Source organism: Mytilus edulis, chromosome 6 (assembly GCF_963676685.1).
Source record: "Mytilus edulis chromosome 6, xbMytEdul2.2, whole genome shotgun sequence".
NCBI lineage: Eukaryota > Metazoa > Mollusca > Bivalvia > Mytilida > Mytilidae > Mytilus > Mytilus edulis.
In genome coordinates this window covers 28,669,444-28,690,779 of record NC_092349.1, presented here as the reverse complement: position 1 = coordinate 28,690,779, position 21,336 = coordinate 28,669,444, and the positions used below count along the sequence as shown (strand labels likewise).

General features: G+C 31.1%; 2 protein-coding genes across 4 annotated transcripts in view; both read left to right on the top strand.

The window, feature by feature from the left end:
* The window catches only part of LOC139527472 (uncharacterized), a gene marked incomplete in the record, with an annotated part of 613,988 nt that overhangs the window by 307,355 nt on the left and 285,297 nt on the right, over positions 1 to 21,336 (top strand).
* LOC139527460 (dynein axonemal heavy chain 10-like) overlaps positions 1,095 to 21,336 on the top strand; it is a 36,078-nt gene continuing 15,836 nt past the window's right edge. Inside the window, exons 1-12 of one of the 3 annotated variants that reach the window (XM_071322927.1) lie at positions 1,095 to 1,410; positions 6,163 to 6,321; positions 8,749 to 8,903; positions 10,511 to 10,741; positions 11,114 to 11,922; positions 12,492 to 12,690; positions 13,365 to 13,481; positions 15,254 to 15,502; positions 15,937 to 16,113; positions 16,840 to 16,999; positions 17,653 to 17,700; positions 20,221 to 20,342. In XM_071322927.1, the coding sequence (XP_071179028.1) occupies positions 1,194 to 1,410; positions 6,163 to 6,321; positions 8,749 to 8,903; positions 10,511 to 10,741; positions 11,114 to 11,922; positions 12,492 to 12,690; positions 13,365 to 13,481; positions 15,254 to 15,502; positions 15,937 to 16,113; positions 16,840 to 16,999; positions 17,653 to 17,700; positions 20,221 to 20,342 (2,643 nt within the window). In that variant the 5' untranslated portion in view covers positions 1,095 to 1,193. Of the gene's footprint in view, positions 1,411 to 6,162; positions 6,322 to 8,748; positions 8,904 to 10,510; positions 10,742 to 11,113; positions 11,923 to 12,491; positions 12,691 to 13,364; positions 13,482 to 15,253; positions 15,503 to 15,936; positions 16,114 to 16,839; positions 17,000 to 17,652; positions 17,701 to 18,473; positions 18,489 to 20,220; positions 20,343 to 21,336 lie in introns of all 3 variants that reach the window. The other 2 variants (XM_071322928.1, XM_071322929.1) reach the window with 2 other exon arrangements.

The following is a 21,336-nucleotide window of genomic DNA, read 5'->3' as shown; positions in this document are numbered from 1 at the left end:
TTTATTTACCTAGGTGACAACGAAGTCTAATGTTGGTAGGGCCATAATGGTCAGAAATAGTTGTTCCTGGATACACAACAGAAAACGCCACATTTCCAAAAACAGTATTTAGCATAGCTGATTTTAAATTTTTAATGAGATCGTATGTCTTTGGCACAAGCTGTGTGTTCTTTTCAACAACGTTACCTTGGTTAACTAAATGAAACACTTCCCAGAAGCCATTGGGTGTGTTATTAATCAGCCAGTGATCCTCAGAAGAATCCATTATCCGAACAAAATCTGACTGAATCATTGATATATTTTTCTCCAAGGTGTTCACATCTTGTTCAATGTCACTATTTGTCTCTGATGGCCAAGGCTGGCTTTTAAGACTTTCCATGAAAAAGACATTAGGGCATTGTTTTCTATTGTGTCTGGTTTTGTTTATGTCAGTCACTGAAGATTGTATCCTTAACAAGTCACTATCATAATCGTCAATGTAGTTCCTGTACAAAACAACTGCTTTTTCTTTTATTTCTGTATACTTCTTACATCTCACACAGTCTTTGTCGTCACATTCGGTTATTTTTCTTTTTGGTCTCACGTTGAATATAAAAAGATACCTGTAAACAGCAAAAGCTAATACAAGCCCAACAATACCAGTTGAAAATACAATAAAATTTTCCATTTTTAAGTTGTTGACGGTGTACTTTCGTTTTCGAAAAGGAAAGTAGCGACTGTTGGCGAACTTCTACGAAGATACGAACAAAAATTTCATGGTATGCCAACTGATATTTATCTCTATATGTGTAAATTTATAATTATCATAAAATTAAATGAAATATTTTTATTCAATATAAGAATTTAAAAAATACGATATAGCCACCGTTGCCACCGTAACGTCGTTAAACAATATGGACGAAAGAAAGTAGTCCGACATAGAACATATTTATACGCCAGTTACGAATATATCAACTTTTATCATCAAATAAGTGTCAATTACCTGCTAGATTAATAGCGATTCGGAAATTTGAATAAACAAGGCTTTTGCTATATCGTTATAACTGAGTCACATTAGCACTCAATAAAAACTACCTCAGTAAACACGCACTATATTTTTGACTTAACATTCTCCAAGTAAACAGAAACAAACAGGCGCTCGCAAGTTTCAAAACACATTTTATAAAATGAAGCTTTAGAAGAACATATACACCATGGATGATCCTCGGTTTGAATGGATTGCGAAGCAAGTTAATTTAGCACTTGGTATTTCAGAAAAGGACGTTTTTGATGATTTTTTAGAGCGGGAAGACGGATTGTATGAACGTCAACTTAGCAAATTTTTGAATGACACTCCAGAAGAAAATGAAAATTCAATAATATTTTACAAAGTTATCCGTGAAGAAGAAGAGGATGTAGTTGTTGAATGTGGTAAATAAAGTGTATTTCTCTAGAAGTGTTATGATAACTGAAACAGCCTGGATTTATGGATTTATAGCTCAAAGTACCCACATTAAGATTATGCACATAAATTCATATTGGCACATTGCAGTCCAAATAATTATGACATCTTGAAAGGCTATTATAATTTTTTCTTTGACACCTTACATCAACAGAAGACGTCAAATAAAAAATTTAAAATAGCCTTCCAAGACGTCATAATTATTTGGACTAGGCACATTGCAGTCTATTGGTCCTCATCTGTTTTCCCTGATTGACGTTCGTCCATGTAACGATCCCCTGTTCTCCCTGTTTCAGTTCGCCCTGATTAGTATAAACCTTATCACTTGTCCAGACTGACCTGAGAATCGGTCCTGCTTCAATTATTGACGTCATACAACAATCATTTTTTTTATTGTGGCGTCAGATATTATACATGTATTATGACGTCAAAGTTTTCCAGGAACCTGTGTGATGTCTAATAATGGCGGAAAAATAGCGATAAGGTGTATTTAAACAGAGCTAAGGCAGAAATCATTTAATTCAAGTTCAAGGGGGGTATTATTTTTTTTCTGGTCATTTAAGTGCAAACAAATTTATTAGGTCATTCCACGATTTCAATCAACTTATTTTTTCATAATTTAACACTATGATTGGGTCTCACTAATTAGCGACAACAAGCGTCAACAAGCGACAACAAGCGACAACAGGAATTATTTTAGCGACAACAAGCGACAAGAGACTATTTAGCGACAAGAAAACATTTTTTTTTATTAGATATAAAAAGTAAAAACACAAAAATACTGAACTCTGAGGAAAATTCAAAAAGGAAAATCAAAAATCAAAAGGCAAAATCAAAAGTCCAAACACATCAAACGGATAACAACATAAAGAAATTTGTATTTAGTGTTTAAAACACAAGGAAAAGTAATCTCATAATACAATAATTAAACGTAATACTGGCTGTTATTCATAATAGATGATAAAATATTATGTAAATAATGTTTCATTTTTTTCTATCAATTTTAACTTTCTTGTCGCTTAACCCGTACGAAAAACTTGACACGTACTCCAGCCGGCCAGTAGCCGTACTAGAACCGTACTTATAATAATCATTTGGACTTTTCTTTGAATTGCTTATAATGGATAACCCGGCTGGACTTTCAGCGAAATTAGCCGTAAACCGGCTCGAAATATTTAAATTAGCAGGAGTCCGGTTCAGAAAGTCCAGCTGGACTTTCATAAAAGTACGTCTGAAAAATCCAGCCGGCATTTCTGGCAAAAATATGGCCTCTATAAAGTTCAACCGGACTTGAAAAAGTCCGGCTGAACTTTTAGAAGTCCAGCTGAACTGTTAAAAGTCCAGCTGGAGTTCAGAAAGTTCTGTTTGACCTTTAAAGATGACCTCAACACTGAACAGGGGCTGATCCACACAAAAAGGGGGGTCCAACCCGACAGAACCCTCCCTCTTGAACCACGTAACTGCTTAGTTTGTCTTTAGATGGTGGATTCTTCTGATTTGATATGCATTCCTTGTTATAATCTGGAAATAAAAAACAAAAAACAAAATCAGATGCCATTATGCTTATTTCTTTTTCTTTTTACTACTGTCTTAATACTGGCAAAACCAAGAAATAGGGAATTGTGAAGCTTAATGCTTACTCCTAAAAACTTGTGGTGATAATTATCATGATTGTACATGTATAATAGGCCTAAATAACTTTAAAGTGCATAAAAATAAAGTAAAGCTTTGAAAATTACTAAAACTGAAATTTTTTGCATGAATAACTATTTAATGTAGTATTTATTAATTCTTTTTACTCTTCAAAAATTAAAATAAGCTATTTATAATATTGTAATTATTTCATCAATAAGTTGAAGAAAAAAGAGCATATCAGATAATATCACCAAAATGGTGGAATTCAATTACATTGTACTTACCAGATTTCGAATATGCAATCCAAAATACATGCATTGCCAAACAGCATTCTTCCTAAATTGCCAGTTAGAAGGATCCATCTTTTCTAATTTAATGTGAACAGAACTACTTCCAAACATTTGCTTTACATCCAATATAAATTTCTCATTTTCTTCAAGAAAGAAGACACATCTTCCTGTTTATTCCAAATTCAAATTGTGTTGTGTTGCAACACATGAGGTTGTTTAAGGAGCTGTGAAAAACTTGCTTTTTATGACTGCTTGCATATATGTCTAATTTTGATTATGTGATATATTAAAAAAAGAAAATCAGTAATCAATTTATTCAATTATGAAATGTTCAATAAAATTGATAGTAATTGCAGAAATATATATTTCGGAATGTGTTATCCTTCAAATGGCCTCATGATCAACCTCTGTGTAGATGCTACTTCCTGTGACCTGTCCAGACTGAGGTTAATTGAAAACAGATGTTCACTTCTACATTTACAAGACTATTGCTATTAAATCACTGTTATGGCTCAAGTTTCTAATTGATGTTATAGAATGATGATAATTATTAATTTTATGCATTCATCTCATTAAATATAAATATAATAGAAAATAAATAAATTTATTTAACCTATTGACAGATGTAATTTTGCTAGGGGTTTTATTTCATGAAAAAGTAAAAATGTTTTAAATAATTGTTGAAAATATTAACTGGGATATAATTCAATCAAAAATAAGTCACCTATATTAAATTTCAACTTTCCAGTTAATTTACAGTCTTATGTTAAATATTCAATGATGGAATTGAAAATATAGGGAAAGATCAAATTTTTAAAGATCAAATTTTTATAGTTTGATCTTAAAGTATATTGTAAAAAATATGATATCATTAGTATAACTCGCACATTTTCATTTATAACTCTTTTCCATTTTTAAAGAAATTAATTGTTCCTTTGAAAGAACAGAATCCTTATGTGGCAAACTTTTTATTTCTGTTAGGGAAGATTTGGCTGATGAAAATTTTCTAAGTCTGAATTCCTGTTCAGAAATGACTAAAATTTTATAAGACAAAAATCCTGCTGATCATTATACAGAAAGAATAAATTTCCTCAACAGTCCAGCCGTGTTTATTTTCTTGTCAGAATTACAAAAAGTGCGGTTGGACTTTTAAGAAAATACCGGCTGGCAAATAACCAAAGTATAAGAAAAGGTACGTGTACGGCTCATGTCAGACTGGACTTTTCAAAGTCAGACTGGAATACGTCTCAAGTCCAGCTGAAGTCCAGTTGAACTCCGGTTGAAATTTTCGTACGGGTAAAATTATTTTCTTTTGCATATTCTTTTAATATTTATTGCAATAATTAATTTTAATTAAAAAAAAATGTTTTCTTGTCGCTAAATAGTTTCTTGTCGCTTGTTGTCGCTAAAATAATTCTTGTTGTCGCTTCTTGTCGCTTGTTGACGCTTGTTGTCGCTAAAATTCTTGTTGTCGCTAATTATTGAGACCGCTATGATTAGGTATTGGGGGAAATCTGCATTCAAAATATTTTATTTTTTTATCTGTGTTCAGAAATGTTGCCAAATGATGTTTTAGTGCATGACGATATAAAATATATATACAGCCATGTCTGGTAACTCCGCCCTTTACTTTTGTATCCGAAAAATTATGCGTCTGCTATATTTATATTTTAAGAAAACCATTTGCTTACGCCAGGTCTTAATCGAAGGGAGATAATTCAATTTAAAAAACTATGGAAAGTAAAAATAACAAAAAAAATCAAAAAAATCTTGAAGATCCTGTCTCTGAAAGAAATATGTACATTTATGTGAAACTGAAAGATTGACATTAGGTTTATCATGTGTTCCCATTTTTGATGTCCAAATGCAATGAACGAATAAAAAAAGATTATCTATGAAACAAGAAAATTCTAAATAGTTTGTGAATATCTGCAGTCTATTCCTTTCACTTGACATCTTACAAATTGTGTAAAAAAGGGAAATAAACTTATTGTTATGGGTTTGTTCAAGAACTGGAGATAATTAAACTGGAAATCTTCCGTCTTTTATAAATTAAACTTTTTGTGGACATTAGTCTTGAAACCTAGATAGTCAATTTTAATTCTGGGCTATTCCAGAAAAAATGTATGGGGGGGGGGGGGGGGGTTGGAAGGCAGTTTTTGTCAGCACCCGCCACCCAGACAATTGTAATTGAGAATTATAGTGCATTATAGTGTGAAAAGTTGCTCTGATACCCATCACCCATGTATTATTAATATAATGTGCCTTCCAACCCCCCCATACAATTCTTTCTGGAATAGCCCTCTCCAAACTTCTACTGAAGCAGGGGATCATACAGTTTATCAGTCCCATATCAGGTTAAGTCTTTAGCATACATGTTTAGTATGTACTTGTATATATACATGTATGTACGTCAAAGAAGGATAATTATGTCACATATTGCACTCCATTAAAGTGATTTATTTTAATAGTGTGAGCTGAGCATTGTGTCCAAAAGACACAAACTCCTGATCTTCTTATTTTAAAAAATCTAAATTATTGAAGTTACCCTGAAATGATTGTACATATTTCTATGATAAAACTTTTTTCATTATTTACTTAATGTCCAAAGAATGATATCCCTCTATTTTTAATTATAATGATTTAACTTTTCAGAAAAACTATGCACCTTAATTTAGACATTGTTAGATGACAGCCTAATATCAGGGTACAATTAAGATTTCACTGATGAATCAATGCCCTGTTTTAACTTGATGCAATAGCCACTAAGTAATATATATAATTATTTATTTGTAGAACCAGAAATTCCTGACATACAAGAAGAGGAAGAAGGAGCAGAAGGAGATACAGAGCAACAAAAAGCTGAGGACGAAGAAGAGGGAGAGGCACTTCCTGTTGCTTTGCCTACATCATCACCTACAGGAGATGACGAGAATACATCACGGAAAAGTACAGGTAAAATTGTTTAACATGTTTAATGGGATCAGATTTAAATTTTGATAAAAAAGATGCAGTATAAATAATCAACTCAATTATAATAGAACGTATAGGAAAATGTTCCTGTCAGTATTTCCCGTAAACAGACTATTGAAATTGATAATGGAAACAGGGAATGTGTCAAAGAGCGCACAACCCAACCAGAGAGCAGAAATGATACATAATTTACAAAAGACCTAGCAGTTACTGGCATTCCAGCTTTAACTGCATTAGGGTCAATAGTTTTTGTTACAGGAACATTTTTGCTTCCCATTGTTCTCCCCAGATATTTGATATAGCATCCTGGTAAAAAGGGAAATTTGAAATACCATCATATGTTCTTGAAAATTAAAACATCACATCCATACATGCCTTAACACAATCTATAAAAAAACAAATTCAGATATCATCACATTCAGAAATAGTAGCATCACAAAACCATGATGCTAAAAGGTCCTAGGGAGAACACTGCTTCCACTTAATTCTTCATATATCTTTTGAAACAGCTGTTTACTAATTAGATACATGATAGTCACTTTCAGGCAAATTTTGTAAAAATAGTAAATTTGTTTGTCTTTCATATATATATATATATTTTATAATGAAAGTACATACTATGGTATTATCCTTGTTATTTATTCTATTTAAAAATTTACAACTAAGTGGAAATTAAGTACAGCTATTTGTAAGATCCAGGCAGGGGGTGATTCATGTATGTCTCAGAACTGCTTTATTCTTTTACATAATAGGCAGCTAAGATTGAAATAGAGTTTGCAAGCTATTTTTTTTTAATTTTGTTGAAAGGTTGCTATGGAAACATGCAGCCATTTTTTGAGGAATTTATGATGAAATCAGACATGAAAATTGGAAAATGTCTACTTTTTAGTTGCAACAATTTTATGATAAGGACAATTTGAAGAAAAAAAATGATTTTAACATGTAATTTAGCATTATTTGAAGATTATATTTTGATTTTGAGTTTGTGAATTTTTTTTTTGATATAGGGCTAACATGGTATTTAAAAAGGTGAAAAATCTGTATTTTGACATTTTCTCAAAAAAGCTTAAATATCATAGTATAAATCAAGAAAAATTGACATTGACCAGACAAGTTCATTATAAACTATGAGTTCATATATTGAATTATTAAAAACAGGAAAAAAACATCTAGGTTTTTTTGTATTTTTTTGTAACCATGGCAACAAAAATTGGTAAAAATTCATAAACATGACAAAACACAATACTTTTTCATTATCAAGATTTTTGCTATTTTTTTATGTTAATGTAATTTAACAGACAATAAAACTTATAATATGTTGCCATTTATAGATAAAATCTGAAACTCTCATAAATCACATGTATATGGGACTCTGCCTGGTTCTAATATAAAGAGCTGTTCTTAACAAATCAAACAAAACTATTTGTGATTGATAATATCGTGTCATTGGCAAATGTTATGCATCTTATTATTAATTTTATATGCATTTTAATGTTTTATAAAGAGTTTTTAAAGTACGATTATAAGCGTTATGACAGAAAACAGAAATAAAATACAGATTAAACACTTGTACGGAATTTAAAATTTCTGATTTTTTGCCAGCGCTCAATTAGGTTATGAATTGGCAGCATTTCAATAGATGACTCAGATTTCTTTAGCCATTTCTGCATTCAAAGTAATATATTAGTATTTTCAATCAGTTTAACTTGAATAGGTTATTTAATCCTAAGTATTAACATAAACCAGGGTAGTCTGTAGCTAGTATTATTTAATTTTAGATTATATACATATATATAATTGAACAAACAGTTTAGGTAATTTTTTTAAAGATTACGTTATTTAATTGTAATTTAAAAAAGTGTTTTTAAAGTAAGGAACATGCAGAATATATTGGCATAGAGTCGTTGAAAATTGCCAAAATTTGGTTAGTTTGTTCATGAAAAAACACATTAGTGTGCATAAAAAAATTTCTATGAGATAGAATTTTGAAATAAATTGTGAGAAGATAGGTTTCATAATATGTTTAAGAAAATAAAAAGAAAACATGGTGTCACCGAACTTGTTTTCTTGCTACAAGTAAAAATAAAATTTTTCCCTTTTGTCCAGTATAAATTTTGTACTATAAGAGTTATCTCCCTTTAAATGACTCATTTGAAAAAAAGTTTTCTATGAACCCAAAAAAATTGATATTTGTTAAAATATTTTGAATAATACAATTAATTAAGTTTTCTTTATATAGAAAAACAGCCTAGCCATTGAATTGCAAATCTGTCTCCAAATTTGCAGATTTAGGCAAATAACTAGACTGATTTTGTACTGTGATTGTACAATCCAAGATGGCTGTATACCATGAATCTACCTTAAACCTTGTTAAAGAGTCCGCTATTGAATTTAATTTTTTTTAAATAGGAAAACGGAAAAAGAAAGGTAAAGATGGTGCAGGCGATGAGAAAAAAGAAGATGAAGCTAAAACTCCACTGCCTGAAAGTGAGGCTGCCACTGAGGCTGGAGAAACAGAAGATGACAAGGATGAGGATAAAGAAGAAGAAAAAGTCCCTAAAACAGTAAGAAAAGGAACAATTATCCTGGAACTAAAATATGATGAAATTTTACCCAAAAAAAATATGGTGGTTCATTGATTTCTTCAATGAATTGTTTCACCACTCATTACATGCATGAATATATAACTGGTTAAAAACTGGAAGATCCGTGTAAATCAGTGGTCATCTAGATATGTAGCTAGATTAACTGTTGATGCATTTAAGTTTGCATTCAAGTCTAGTTCATATCAAAATACTACAAATCATACTCGAATATGGGTTCGTGTTGCTAAGTCCTTAGTTTTCTATGTTGGGTCTTCTGTACTATTATTTGTCTGTTTCAGGGTTGGCAAAGTATTACCCACCCGGGAATTCCCGGGCGGGAAAACCCGGGTTTTCCCGGGCTGGGCAATACTCCCAGAAATGGGTAATAGCGGGCATTACTGGGCAATATGATTTTTTAAGCTTATTTTAACACAAAATAGTAAAGACTTGTTATAGTTTCATAGTTTAGCAGCTATATACTTTTTATACAGATAACCATTGACAGTCATTTCTAGAAAATTCAATTTCATTCTTTTCTCTATTAATTTTATATGTAGGCAGAATACAAGATTTGCACATTTAAAGATACCTTTTAATTACCAAGTATTGTTTCAATAATCCAAACTTTGAAAAATGCATTTTATTGCAGTGTTTAAGTGAATTTTAAATTTTAATTGTTATACATTCATATTGCTAAATAAACACCCTACAGGGTCATGCCATTAACACTTATAAAATCGAAAGGACTGATTATTGTTACATAAACAAATATGTGTTCTAATCTGAATAATTACTTATTAATTAGTGACAGTACATATACATTATTTAAATGTGATGTTTCTTTAATACATGTAATTGTTAATTCTTAATAGGAGCTATATTCATTTGAAAAAAAATGTTTTATTTGCTTTTTATTTAGGGTTTGCCAATCTAGACAAATGCTAAACAAACAAAATAGGGTATAAATATCTTATTAAATGTATTGCATTTGTGTTTATCACTGAATCCTCTTTTAATTCAGACAAATATTTTATATTACCCAGTATTACCCAGTATTACCCACTAAAACCCAGTAAAACCCGGGTTTTCCCAGTATTTCCCACTGGGCTGGGCAATACTCATAAAACCCGGGTTTTTGCCAACCCTGGTCTGTTTGTTTTTTTTTTATTTCAGCCATGGCGTTTATTTTCAATCTATGAGTTTGACTGTCCCTCTTTTTTAATAGAAGTGTCAGAAGAAGGTCTGGTCCAACAAAAGTGGTATAAGTTTAGTTTTGTGTTTATTAATGAGCTGTTTGTCGTACATTTCATAGATGGAAGAAAGGTTTATACAAAATTTGAATCTTTTCAACCTTATTTATGCAAAATTGATTCACATTGATAAAATATAAGTAACTGTTCAAATTCAATCAGATACAACATTGAAAGATAGTACCGTATTTAGCTGTGTATAGTATGCAGTTGTGTATAATACGCACCCCTTTTATCTCTCCAAAACAGGAGAAAATAATAACCTGCCATTTGTGTCAATTTTTTTCTATATTCTATATCATCTAGATATAAAAAAAATATTTTTTTACATTTTAGCAAATAATAAAACAGAAAGTACTGAGAACGTACTTGTTTATGTGTTACCTCCATTTACCTGAGGAAGTTGCTGATCAGGTAGACTGTGTATACTTCCTACGTAATACGCCCGGTATGGTACCATTACCTAACAGTATGGAAGAGGCTAATGAGACACTACCTGCCTATTTTGAGATGGGAACAATTAACAGTAACTCTGTATTGGTCATGTTAGAACAGGTTATTTCACAGGTAAAATCAGCTAATACCATCTGTATTCAACTTTGCCTCAGTTAAATTCAAGGTTATTGTTAAATAATCCATCTCTGAATAGTTGAAATATAATTCGATTAGAAGATACAAATACATAAATATAAATAACATTAACAGTTATAAACAATGACCTTTTTTTTAATTTTTGGGGCCCTTTATAGTTTACTGTTTGGTGTGAGCCTAGGCTCCGTGTTGAAGACTGTACCTTGATCTACAATGTTTTACTTTTATAAATTGTGACTTCGATGGAGAGTTGTCTCATTGGCACTCATACCACATCTGCTTATAGCTATAAACAGTGAATGTCCACTTTTTTATATCTTTTAACTTTTTTTTCTGAATTGATTGTAGGTATACATGCCATTACTGTCATATAACCAACACAAAAATGGTGAAGGACCTAAACCTATTGAAAGAGCCGTAAGTCGAACAGATACACAAGTGACAGATGTATCTGTAAAATCAGAGGGGGATAACGAGAATAAAACCAGTGTTGCTGAGAGTAGAGCTAAAGCCATGCTTAGAGATGAGTTCCTTATTAACATGGAGAAATTTGCTGCCAGTATTAATAGAACAATTCAACAGATTGACGGTGAAGTTAAGTTAGAAATACCCGAGATTGATTTACCTGAGACAGTCGAGGAAGTCCTACGTGATCCTACTCTTAAACAGTTAATTAACGACACATGTTCAGAATGGGCCAAGAAAGTTCGAACAGCTTTAGAGGCTCAACTTAAAAAAATTCCACAAGGAAAAGGACCTTTAGCGGAAATTGACTTCTGGCGGGAAAGAAATGCTGCTCTAAGTGCGCTGACAGAACAACTTAAAATTCCTAAAGTAAAACAGATGATTGATATATATTCAACATGGGATAATAACTTTGATGACACTAGAGCCGATCTGAACAAACATTATATAGAAGCTAAAGACAACGTCAGATTTTTATCAACCTTAGAAAGACATTTCAAAAATATTACCCATGGTGCTACATTCCAAGTTGTCATAGAAACCATTCCATCAATGATGAATGCTCTTAGAATGGTTTGGATTATATCCAGACATTATAATAAAAATGACCGCATGGTGCCATTAATGAAAAGAATTGCAAATGAATTACGAGATCGTGTGGCTAAAGTGATCAACATAAAAACTATATTTAAGTATGTTTGTTTCATTCAATAAGTTCGTTCATTCTACATTTTTCTTTCAGATTATTTAAGTGCAACATGATGAAGTTACATATTAGTTTGTTGAATTTTACAATAAACTAATACTGATGTTTAAACACCCTGTGAAGATCTTTGCTTATTATTTTAATACAAGAATTTCATATTGATGTTCCGACAAAAAAGTATGAATCCTAATTGTGAATGTGTTTATAAAATATACTTGTATTATTCATAATAAGATATTGTTTACACCAAAAGCATAATATGTAGGCAATATGTATTTGAATTTAACATGAAAGATTGTCAAGTATTTATTGAAACATTAAAGGTACTTTAGATATGTCAGTTTTTTTCATAAATTTAAATGAAAATTGAAAAAAATGTTTCTAAGCCTAAACAAAAAACTAAAGACAAAACTCCGGATGTTAAGACTGCCTACAATTTCTTAATCATTATGTTATATAGGGGAAAAAACATCAGCAGCCAATTTGAGAATTCTTTGAAATTAAGGTAGTTGAAATAAATTTAAAAGATGATGTAATTGTTTATTTCATTTCCAGAGAAGGGACAGAAGAAGTTAAAAGAAAGACAGCTGAAGCCAAACAGATGTTACAACAGTGGGAGTCATCGTACATGGAGGTCCGTGCCAAGATAGAGGCATCAGGCAGAGATCAGAGATGGGAGTTCAATAAAAATGATCTCTTTAAAGATACTAAACATATGGCAGAAATATGTCAGAACTTGTACGATGTAGCTCAGGTAAAGCATTCAGTTCTAATTACTGTAAATTCATAGATTATTGCCAAAAATGCGACAGGGTTATAATCGCAATAGTTTACACTCACATTTTGATTTTTTTTTATATTGCAAAAATTTAAACACATTTAAGTCTAAAATGACAAAATCTCGATAATAAATGCACGCAATAATTTCTGAATTTACAGTCAGATGACAGAAAACTTGTTTCTATGATTTAATTTTCTTTTTATACCCCACCTACGATAGAAGAGGGGCATTATGTTTTCTAGTCTGCATTCGTTGTTCCATCCGTCTGTCCTGTTCCAGTTCAAGGTTTTGGTCAAGGTAGTTTTTGATGAAGTTGAAGTCAAATCAACTTGAAACTTAGTTCCCTATGATATGATTTTTCTAATTTTATTGCCAAATTAGAAGTTTTACCCCAATTTCACGTTTCACTGAACATAGAAAATGATAGTGCAAGTGTACTGGGGACACATTCTTGTAATGAAATATAGAAGACTGAATCTGCAGGGTAAGCAGTAAAGGATGATAACTCCATTCAGTAATACAGGGTTAGAAAAATACAAAAATGCATACATTACATATTTATGATGACCAATCATATGCTTTTATTCACTCGTTTTTGGAGATTTGCAGCACAATTATTAAATTATTCTTTTTGTTATTTTGATCAGGTGATAGAGGAATTTAAGAATATTTTTGGACCTGAATTAGAAGCTGTTACTGGTGATCCAAAGAGAATAGAGGAAGTGTTAGTCAGAGTTGGTAACCTAGTCAAACCATTGGAAGATGTGAGTCTGTCAAATTGTCAAAATTATCAGGGGGAAAAAAGAAAAAAAGTCTTCTCAGAAGATAAGAAAAAAACTTAAATACATGTCAAGGAAGTGAAGAACAAAGTAAACTTTTGTTAAATGATAAAAGACATTTTGTATGTTGCAGTTTCAAAACGTGTTAACCTATTATTATCCAAAATAAACTATATGATGGATGTTAGAATGCATCAAGTATAATTAAGTGATGGATTTTTATCAGATTCCTCATCACATAAGACTGACCTTCAATAAATTATCTAAGGTGGTACATAACACTACAGGGAGATAACTCAATGATCAAAACTAGTGTTTGACAAACAGCTCTTATATATCCAATGAAATTTTTCCAAAAAAGTGTGTGGTTCAAGTTTTTGGAGATTTTTATATTTTTGTCAAAGGATCAAAGTAAATCTATTGTCAAAAGTCCAGGTGTTTGGTACCACCTTAACCCTTTCCTCCATAATGACGCTTTTTGATGCCACCTCCTTTACTCCATAATGACGCCTTTTGACGCCTGTGTAGTGCCTCAGTTGAAACATCTTACCTAAGAAAAATCTTTATCAGACCTAATACAATTTGTATCTGATATAAAAATGATATTCAAGAGAATATTTGACTGGAATTTCATTGATGAAATATTCCTTTTTGCAATGCATTGATACTTTAAACCTGATGATTTTTTTTTAATTGAAAAAATCCTATGTGAATCAGGTATGTGAAAAAAAAATGTCAATGGAGGAAAGGGTTAAAGATAAATAGGAAGAGACCAGAGTGAATTATCAATTCTCTGTTGAAGATACAGATCAATTTAAAATGGTCTAACAGCTTTTTATGACGATATAACAGTCGGGGGACTTACTTAAATGAGTGATTTTCTAAATCACTGATTCAAGTAACATTATTTCCATAAAGGTTGGAATTAAGAGTTGTCTTTCTTTAATAATCACCTATTTAAGTAGTACAAAATAATCACTAGAAGAAGTGATTTAGTTTTACTGTAGCTTTAAATATAGAATACTAATGATCCAGGGATTAATTATGTTTCTAAACTTATCAGAACCAACATCTGTGTTGTCTAGGATGACCACGTCATTTCAGGTGATGACCTTGTTCTGAATCTAGGATAATGACATAAAAATCACTTGTTTAAGTATCATACCTCAATTTCCTTTCCAAAAATCACTTCTTTAAGTATCATTACTTTAATAACCCCCACTAATTTCAACAACCCCGAACAGTGAAATTTTTATAGCGAACAGTAGAATTTTATTACATAATCTGAAAGATGAAACCTTGAACTTTACAGGAAAAATACTCCCACTGCTGGGAAAAATCTGTTAAGAAAGTATCAGTTCATTATGTAAAGCCATTATTACAGCATTTTTTCAACTAAAATAGAATTTGCACTAAATGATAGAATCAAAAGCACAAACCTTGCTACTTAAAAGAAGCAAAAAATATATTTCTTTTCAATTTTACTAATGAACAGATATTATTTAAACCTATGTGTTTGAAATTTTGATAAAACTACAAAATCACAATTTGAGACAAACTTCAAATTTGCTACTCAAATAAGTGATTTAAAAATCACTTATTTCAGTAAGTCCCCTGACTGTATAAACCCACATTATATTATTAAGCAGACCTATTTATGGCAGCAAGACAAAATGCCACCAAAGAAAATCATTGTATACATTTAATTGTTCAAATTATCAATGTGTTGTGATTTCATCAAGTTGTTTATTTCCTAGGTGACCTTTGACCCATTTGTTGACAAGCATAAGAGTGCCTGGAACAATGTGATGGCTCAGTTCAACATGGATGTCAAGGCCATTGACAATGAAGCCAACAACTTTATTGATGATTCTTTCCGATCATTGAGGTCCGCTGAGGGAGCTTTTGATATGTTATTGAAGTTTAAACACATTAGATCAAGAGCAGCCATAAACGCCAGACTCATGCAGAAGTTTGAAGACATTCTCAAACAGTTTGAAAAAGAGGTGTGTAAAAATTTAAATAATTTTCTTATTTGTTCAAACATTGCAATTAAAATTATTAAATAAATTTGAATTGCCATATAAAACATACATAAGTAAATCACCAGATAAGTGTGTATATATTTGATATTAATATTCTAGTAAATAACCCAAGGCCTTTGTATGCCTATTAAAGAAAATATACAAAATTCAGATATAAGATATTTTTTTCCACATTTTCTTAAGATCTGTACTATGTTTTCAATTTAATAAGCACATGCTTAATTTTGTAAAGAAGGAAAGGTCTATTTGAATTTGTAATACAAGACTGTGTTGAAGACATACATTGACCTATAATGGTATACTTTTACAAATTGTCCCTGATGGAGAGTTGTCTCATTGGCATTCATGCCACATCTTCTTATATCTATGGGCAATTAATTTGTTTATGTTTTTAGGTGGCAACAATGGAGGATTTGTTTCACGATGGAACAGATGTCCCTGCTCTGTATAAAAACCACCCCCCTGTGGCAGGATCTATATTCTGGGAGAGATCATTGTTTCATCGTATGAAGCACACAATCGTACGATTCCTGACAATGGACGAAATGATGGAAGGGAAAGAAGGAGTAGACGTAAGATTTTTGATAAATTCGCGTTTTCAGAATTTAGAGGACTATGGGTAATCTCATTGTTCGTACACCAAAATGAAAATAACTTTACGTCATTGGTTAAATTTCTATTGTTTATCTCATTTTAAACCAGTCACAACATTTTGGTGTACGCTTTTGGAAATATTACCTAGAATGCATTAGATTCTGAAACAGCGAATTGGTAATTGTAAACTGTGGATGTATTTATATATTTTGGTTTTCATTTTTCACATATTGCATGGATCACAAAAAATTATATTCGACTGTAAAATTTCGGCTTAAATCTCAATATTAATAGAACCATAGACCATCCACTAACAACAAAAACTGACATCCATACATATATATATATAATTGTACATTCATAATTTTGAGAACACATTTATTTATAAATGCAAAGAAAAGGCAAAGTTTGGAGTGTAAGCATGTGTGGTAATATGGATATTAAATAAACAATTGGTAAAAAAATTCCCATGAAATACAAGAAAATATATTCATGTAGCAAATGTCAATAGTAATTGTATTGCTGTTACTGGGGGAAAAATGAAATAATAAACTGTGAGAAAAATTCAAAACGGACAGTCCGTAATCAAATGGCAAAATCAAAAGCTCAAACACATTAAATGAATAATTAACAAAGATATTTAGAGGTTTTATAAGCAAGAGAAGTAGGGGTTGATTTTAGAGTTTTTATTTTACTGTACATAGGCAAAGGAGAAATATGCCAGAATAGGAAGAGAAATGTGGAGTTATGAGAAATACAAGTTTGCTAGATGGGTTGAGGAATCTGAACCTAAACTTAAACAGCTGATCAAACGTAACTTATTGATTAAACCATCACATCAACCTAAAGAAGCTGACACAGAAGGTAACGCTGATTGGGATAAATGATATTTTGTCAAGTTTTTTGTAATTTTTTATCTTTTAATGCCATGATATTCTTGCAGTATTATCCTTTTGAAAATGTACTGTATGAAACTGTGAAAGAGTGGTTAATACCAAGAAAGAATGCAATCCAAAATCTTGTTTTATGTAACCTTAAAAAAATAGTGTTAGCCATTTTGATGAAGGGAAATAGAAATATATTTTTTCATTACACTATTTCATAACTTAATAAATTTACAATAATGTAAAGATGATTTTCTCTGTTCATTTATCACTTGATATGGAAAGAACATTTTCACACTATCTTTTAGAGAAACTTCAATATATGAATCAAAAATGTTGTGTAGATATGGATGAGACCTCAACCCAAAACATTAGGTTAATTGTAATTGAATGGCCTGTGTGGTGAACTATATTTTTAAAGTTCGTTGAATTCAATTTCTTTTTGACCCCATTTAAAATCATGATATGCAACATCGTCCACATTTATTATAATTTTATCTGTCTTTTGTTTAACAATGTTTAATGTTATAAATATGAAAACACATCTGTTCTTTATATTGCCCCCTGTGTCAGACAGATTTTGTCCTCATTTTGTATTTCTATATTGTTTAAAATATGTGATGGTGTTTGTAGCCACAGATAGTGCTGAATCTGGTGCCCTTGAACCAGTTAACAAGCAGGGTAAAAAAACAATTATCCCATACACTGTGTGTGATGTGCTAGTCCTTAACAAAGATATACACTGTGTGCGATGTGCTAGTCCTTCATAAAGATACAAATTTCTCTTGTTTGACTTAAATATTTACTGAAATTTTTTTCATCTTTTATTAAAGTTTGGTTACTTGTAACTTGTTACTTTTTATTTCACAAAAGAAGAAAAAACAAGAGAAGTTTATTGATTGTTTGCAAGCCAGTTGAAATATTAAAATTATTTTTGGTTGTTAAAATTTGCAATGGAATTCAAGTTAAAGAGAAAAACATGAACTTTGGAATTTAAAAACTGTAGTTCCCTGGTTTAAAAGTGAAACAGAAGAATATTTTTTAGTAATTTTTTAAAAGAATTTTGTTTAAATTTTTTATCAACAACAACCAACAATAACTTAGGTATGTACAAGATAAAAAGCGTTAGGCATTAGCCATGCTCCTATGTTTGACCATTCTCATCATAGAAAGTGTTAGTCATAGCCATGTTCCAATTTTAGATTATTTTTGTCATAGAAAGCATTAGGTGCTAGCCATGCTCCTATTTCAGATTCTTCTCGCCATAGAAAGCACTAGGTGCTAGTTATGTTCCTATTTCAGATTCTTCTCGCCATAGAAAGCATTAGGTGCTAGCCATGTTCCTATTTCAGATTCTTCTCGCCATAGAAAGCATTAGGTGCTAGCCATACTCCTATTTCAGATTATTCTTTGTCATAGAAACTGTTAGTCATTAGCCATTGCTCCTATTTCAGATCATTCTCATGGAGGTAAAGCAAAAATTTTATTCAGAAATTGTTCTGTATCTTTAATATATCCTATTTACAGTGACTTGACTGTTAGTGTTGCTATTCACCAACTGCAACTCATTCAAAATTTTGACCCAATTGCAATTCGTTTTATTAAATCAAATTGTTCAACTGGTCAAAAATTTGAACAAACTGTTCAGCCAAAATGTGAAAGTTCAAAGTGATAAAATATATCATACTTACAATCCTATAAGTCTGTAACTCCACTGTATTGATGTAAGTCCTAAATCAGTCTATCAATCTGCATAGTTATATTACAGCCATTACCATACTAAAGGTGAACTGTTTTATTTTGAATTGCTATAAAAATGTCAAAACTAAGCTTTTATAGAGTTTTTCTTTCGAAAAGTATTCTATATTTATAAGAATCACACATTATGTGAATAAAAACATTTCATATTCAGTAAAATATGTATGAAATAACAATATGCTTCCTTGGGGAGATAACCTAAAATACTATTCTTTTGAATAAAGACTTTTTGAAACCAAAAAGCAATTATCTCCCCTTCCTACAAACATATTGCAATTTCAAATATTTTACTGAATATGAAATTTTTTTATTCACATAATGTGATTGTAAGTATGATTTATTTTATCACTTTTTGGCTGAACAATTTGTTCAAATTTTTGGCCAGTTGAACAATTTGATTTAATAAAACAAATTGCAATTGGGGCAAAATTTTGAATGAGTTGCAATTGGTGAATAGCAACACTAACAGTCAAGTCACTGTAAAAACATTTTTTTCTTGGTAAATGGGCTTTACTAATTTTGTTTCTGAAATAGTTACATATTTAACTAGGTATTGACGATTCCCTTGAACTATAGTGTCCAAAGTTTCGCTTAATTAATCTGCAATGGTACATTGGAGTTTTGCAACAGTCTGCACTGGCTTTACACTATATTGCTTTAAACAGAATTCTACAGCCTCCTCCTTTCTGATTACTCCTTATTTCATTTTCCTTTAAAAACAATAATATTCCAATCTCACATTAATATGTCTCATACAAGTTACAATAACAAGTGCCACACAAAGTTTAAATATTGAAATAATATGTGTCACTGTACTACCTTCAACAATGAGCAAAACCCATACAATACAATAGTCATTTATATAAGGCCCCAAAATGACAAATGAGAAACTATTCAAACAAGAAAAACTTATGACCTGATTTATGTTATAAAAAAACAACAATCAGGAAGTTAAGCTAGTATATGTGTCTAGGTGAATCAGGCCATCAATATCCTGCTTATGTTAAGCAAAATGAATTATCATAGAATGAAATTATATTTATCTCTGAACTGAATGTAATAAAACCAAATAAATATGCTGAGAAATTTCTGAAATTCTATTATTAATGTATGATTGCAGAACGGAACAAATCAGAATGACTTAACTTGACAGGAACTTATTACTGAGACCAAATTCTGCTCTTTTGGTGAAATTTCCTTTGACCGCATTTTGACAAAAATAACCAGAACATATTTTATTATGACTGTCACTGTCATCCACAATGATCAGTTATACAGACATTACTGTTGTGTATCTGATACTTGTTAACTAGAAATGGTTTGAACAGTTCAATTAATATTTTGATTTATACAATTCATTGTTGACAGGTTTGAATTTCACAAGTCATGATAGATTTGGACTGTTAACATTTGCAGCCTTTAAAGTGAATATTGTATTTGTAGGATTAGAAATCAAGTATGTGGTAGACTTTGACCCCAAACTAGGTGAAATTATTGCTGAGACACGTTACATGGAACAACTTGGTTATCTCGTCCCTGAACAGTGTAGAAATGTGGCATTACAGGTAGGTACTATTTTATGTGAATGTTAATTTAAGCTTAGTAAAATATTGTATGGGTATGGAACTACTTCTCCAAAGACAGATATGTGTTGACTTGAAATCTAATGTATTACAGGTCCTCAAAGGTTAAAATAAGTATGTTACAAGAAAAAATATATATCAGTATTGTTCTCTAATTTGTATGTGTAATGTATTGTGTATTGAAAACGACTACATTTACGAAACTATTTTAACCCTTTCGCCGATGAGTCCCGGTTTACCGGGATTCACGCTTCAGACAGCTGACGATGAGTCCTGTTTTACAGGGATAGGAATACCTCTTTTATATTTCCCGCTCAAAACAGTGCAAACATGAGTTATCTTTCTTTGATGAATACCCGGATGAAAGTGTAAACATGGCGCTTCCGTTTGTTGAAAACCGTGTCAAAATCAGAGGAAATTTATAGAATTTACGAGAATTTGAAATGAGGGAACATTTTTTTTGAAAGAATATGGAAGAATTGAAGCCAAACTAGTATACTTTTTTTACATAAAATGTTGTTTTATGTACAAAACACTTGGAATGGACATTGTTCAGTGTGAGGAATGTATACAGCCTTGTAAAATTTTTCAAAATTTTGCCGTTTTGGGTTAAAAAATTACGATTTGGGGTCAAAGAGCAGAATTTTGAGAATTTCACCTAGATAATGCCAATAATTGGAAAATTTGAATATTTTATGAAGAAAAAATTATCAAAACATGAACAAAACTGTGAACATGGTGTTATTGAATGAAATTAATACACAAATAACTACAAACAAGTTTTTATTGACATTTATTATGAAGATCTCCCACTTAAGTAATAGTAGCCAGGGAAGCCATCGTCTCAGAGTAGCTTCTGTCTGGGCAGCTATCAGTGAAAGGGTTAATATTCTGAAATTCAGTAGCATATATCCAGGACAAAAGCTATTATTTATTAAACTTTTAAATGAAATATTGTTTTTATCAAAAACTGTTT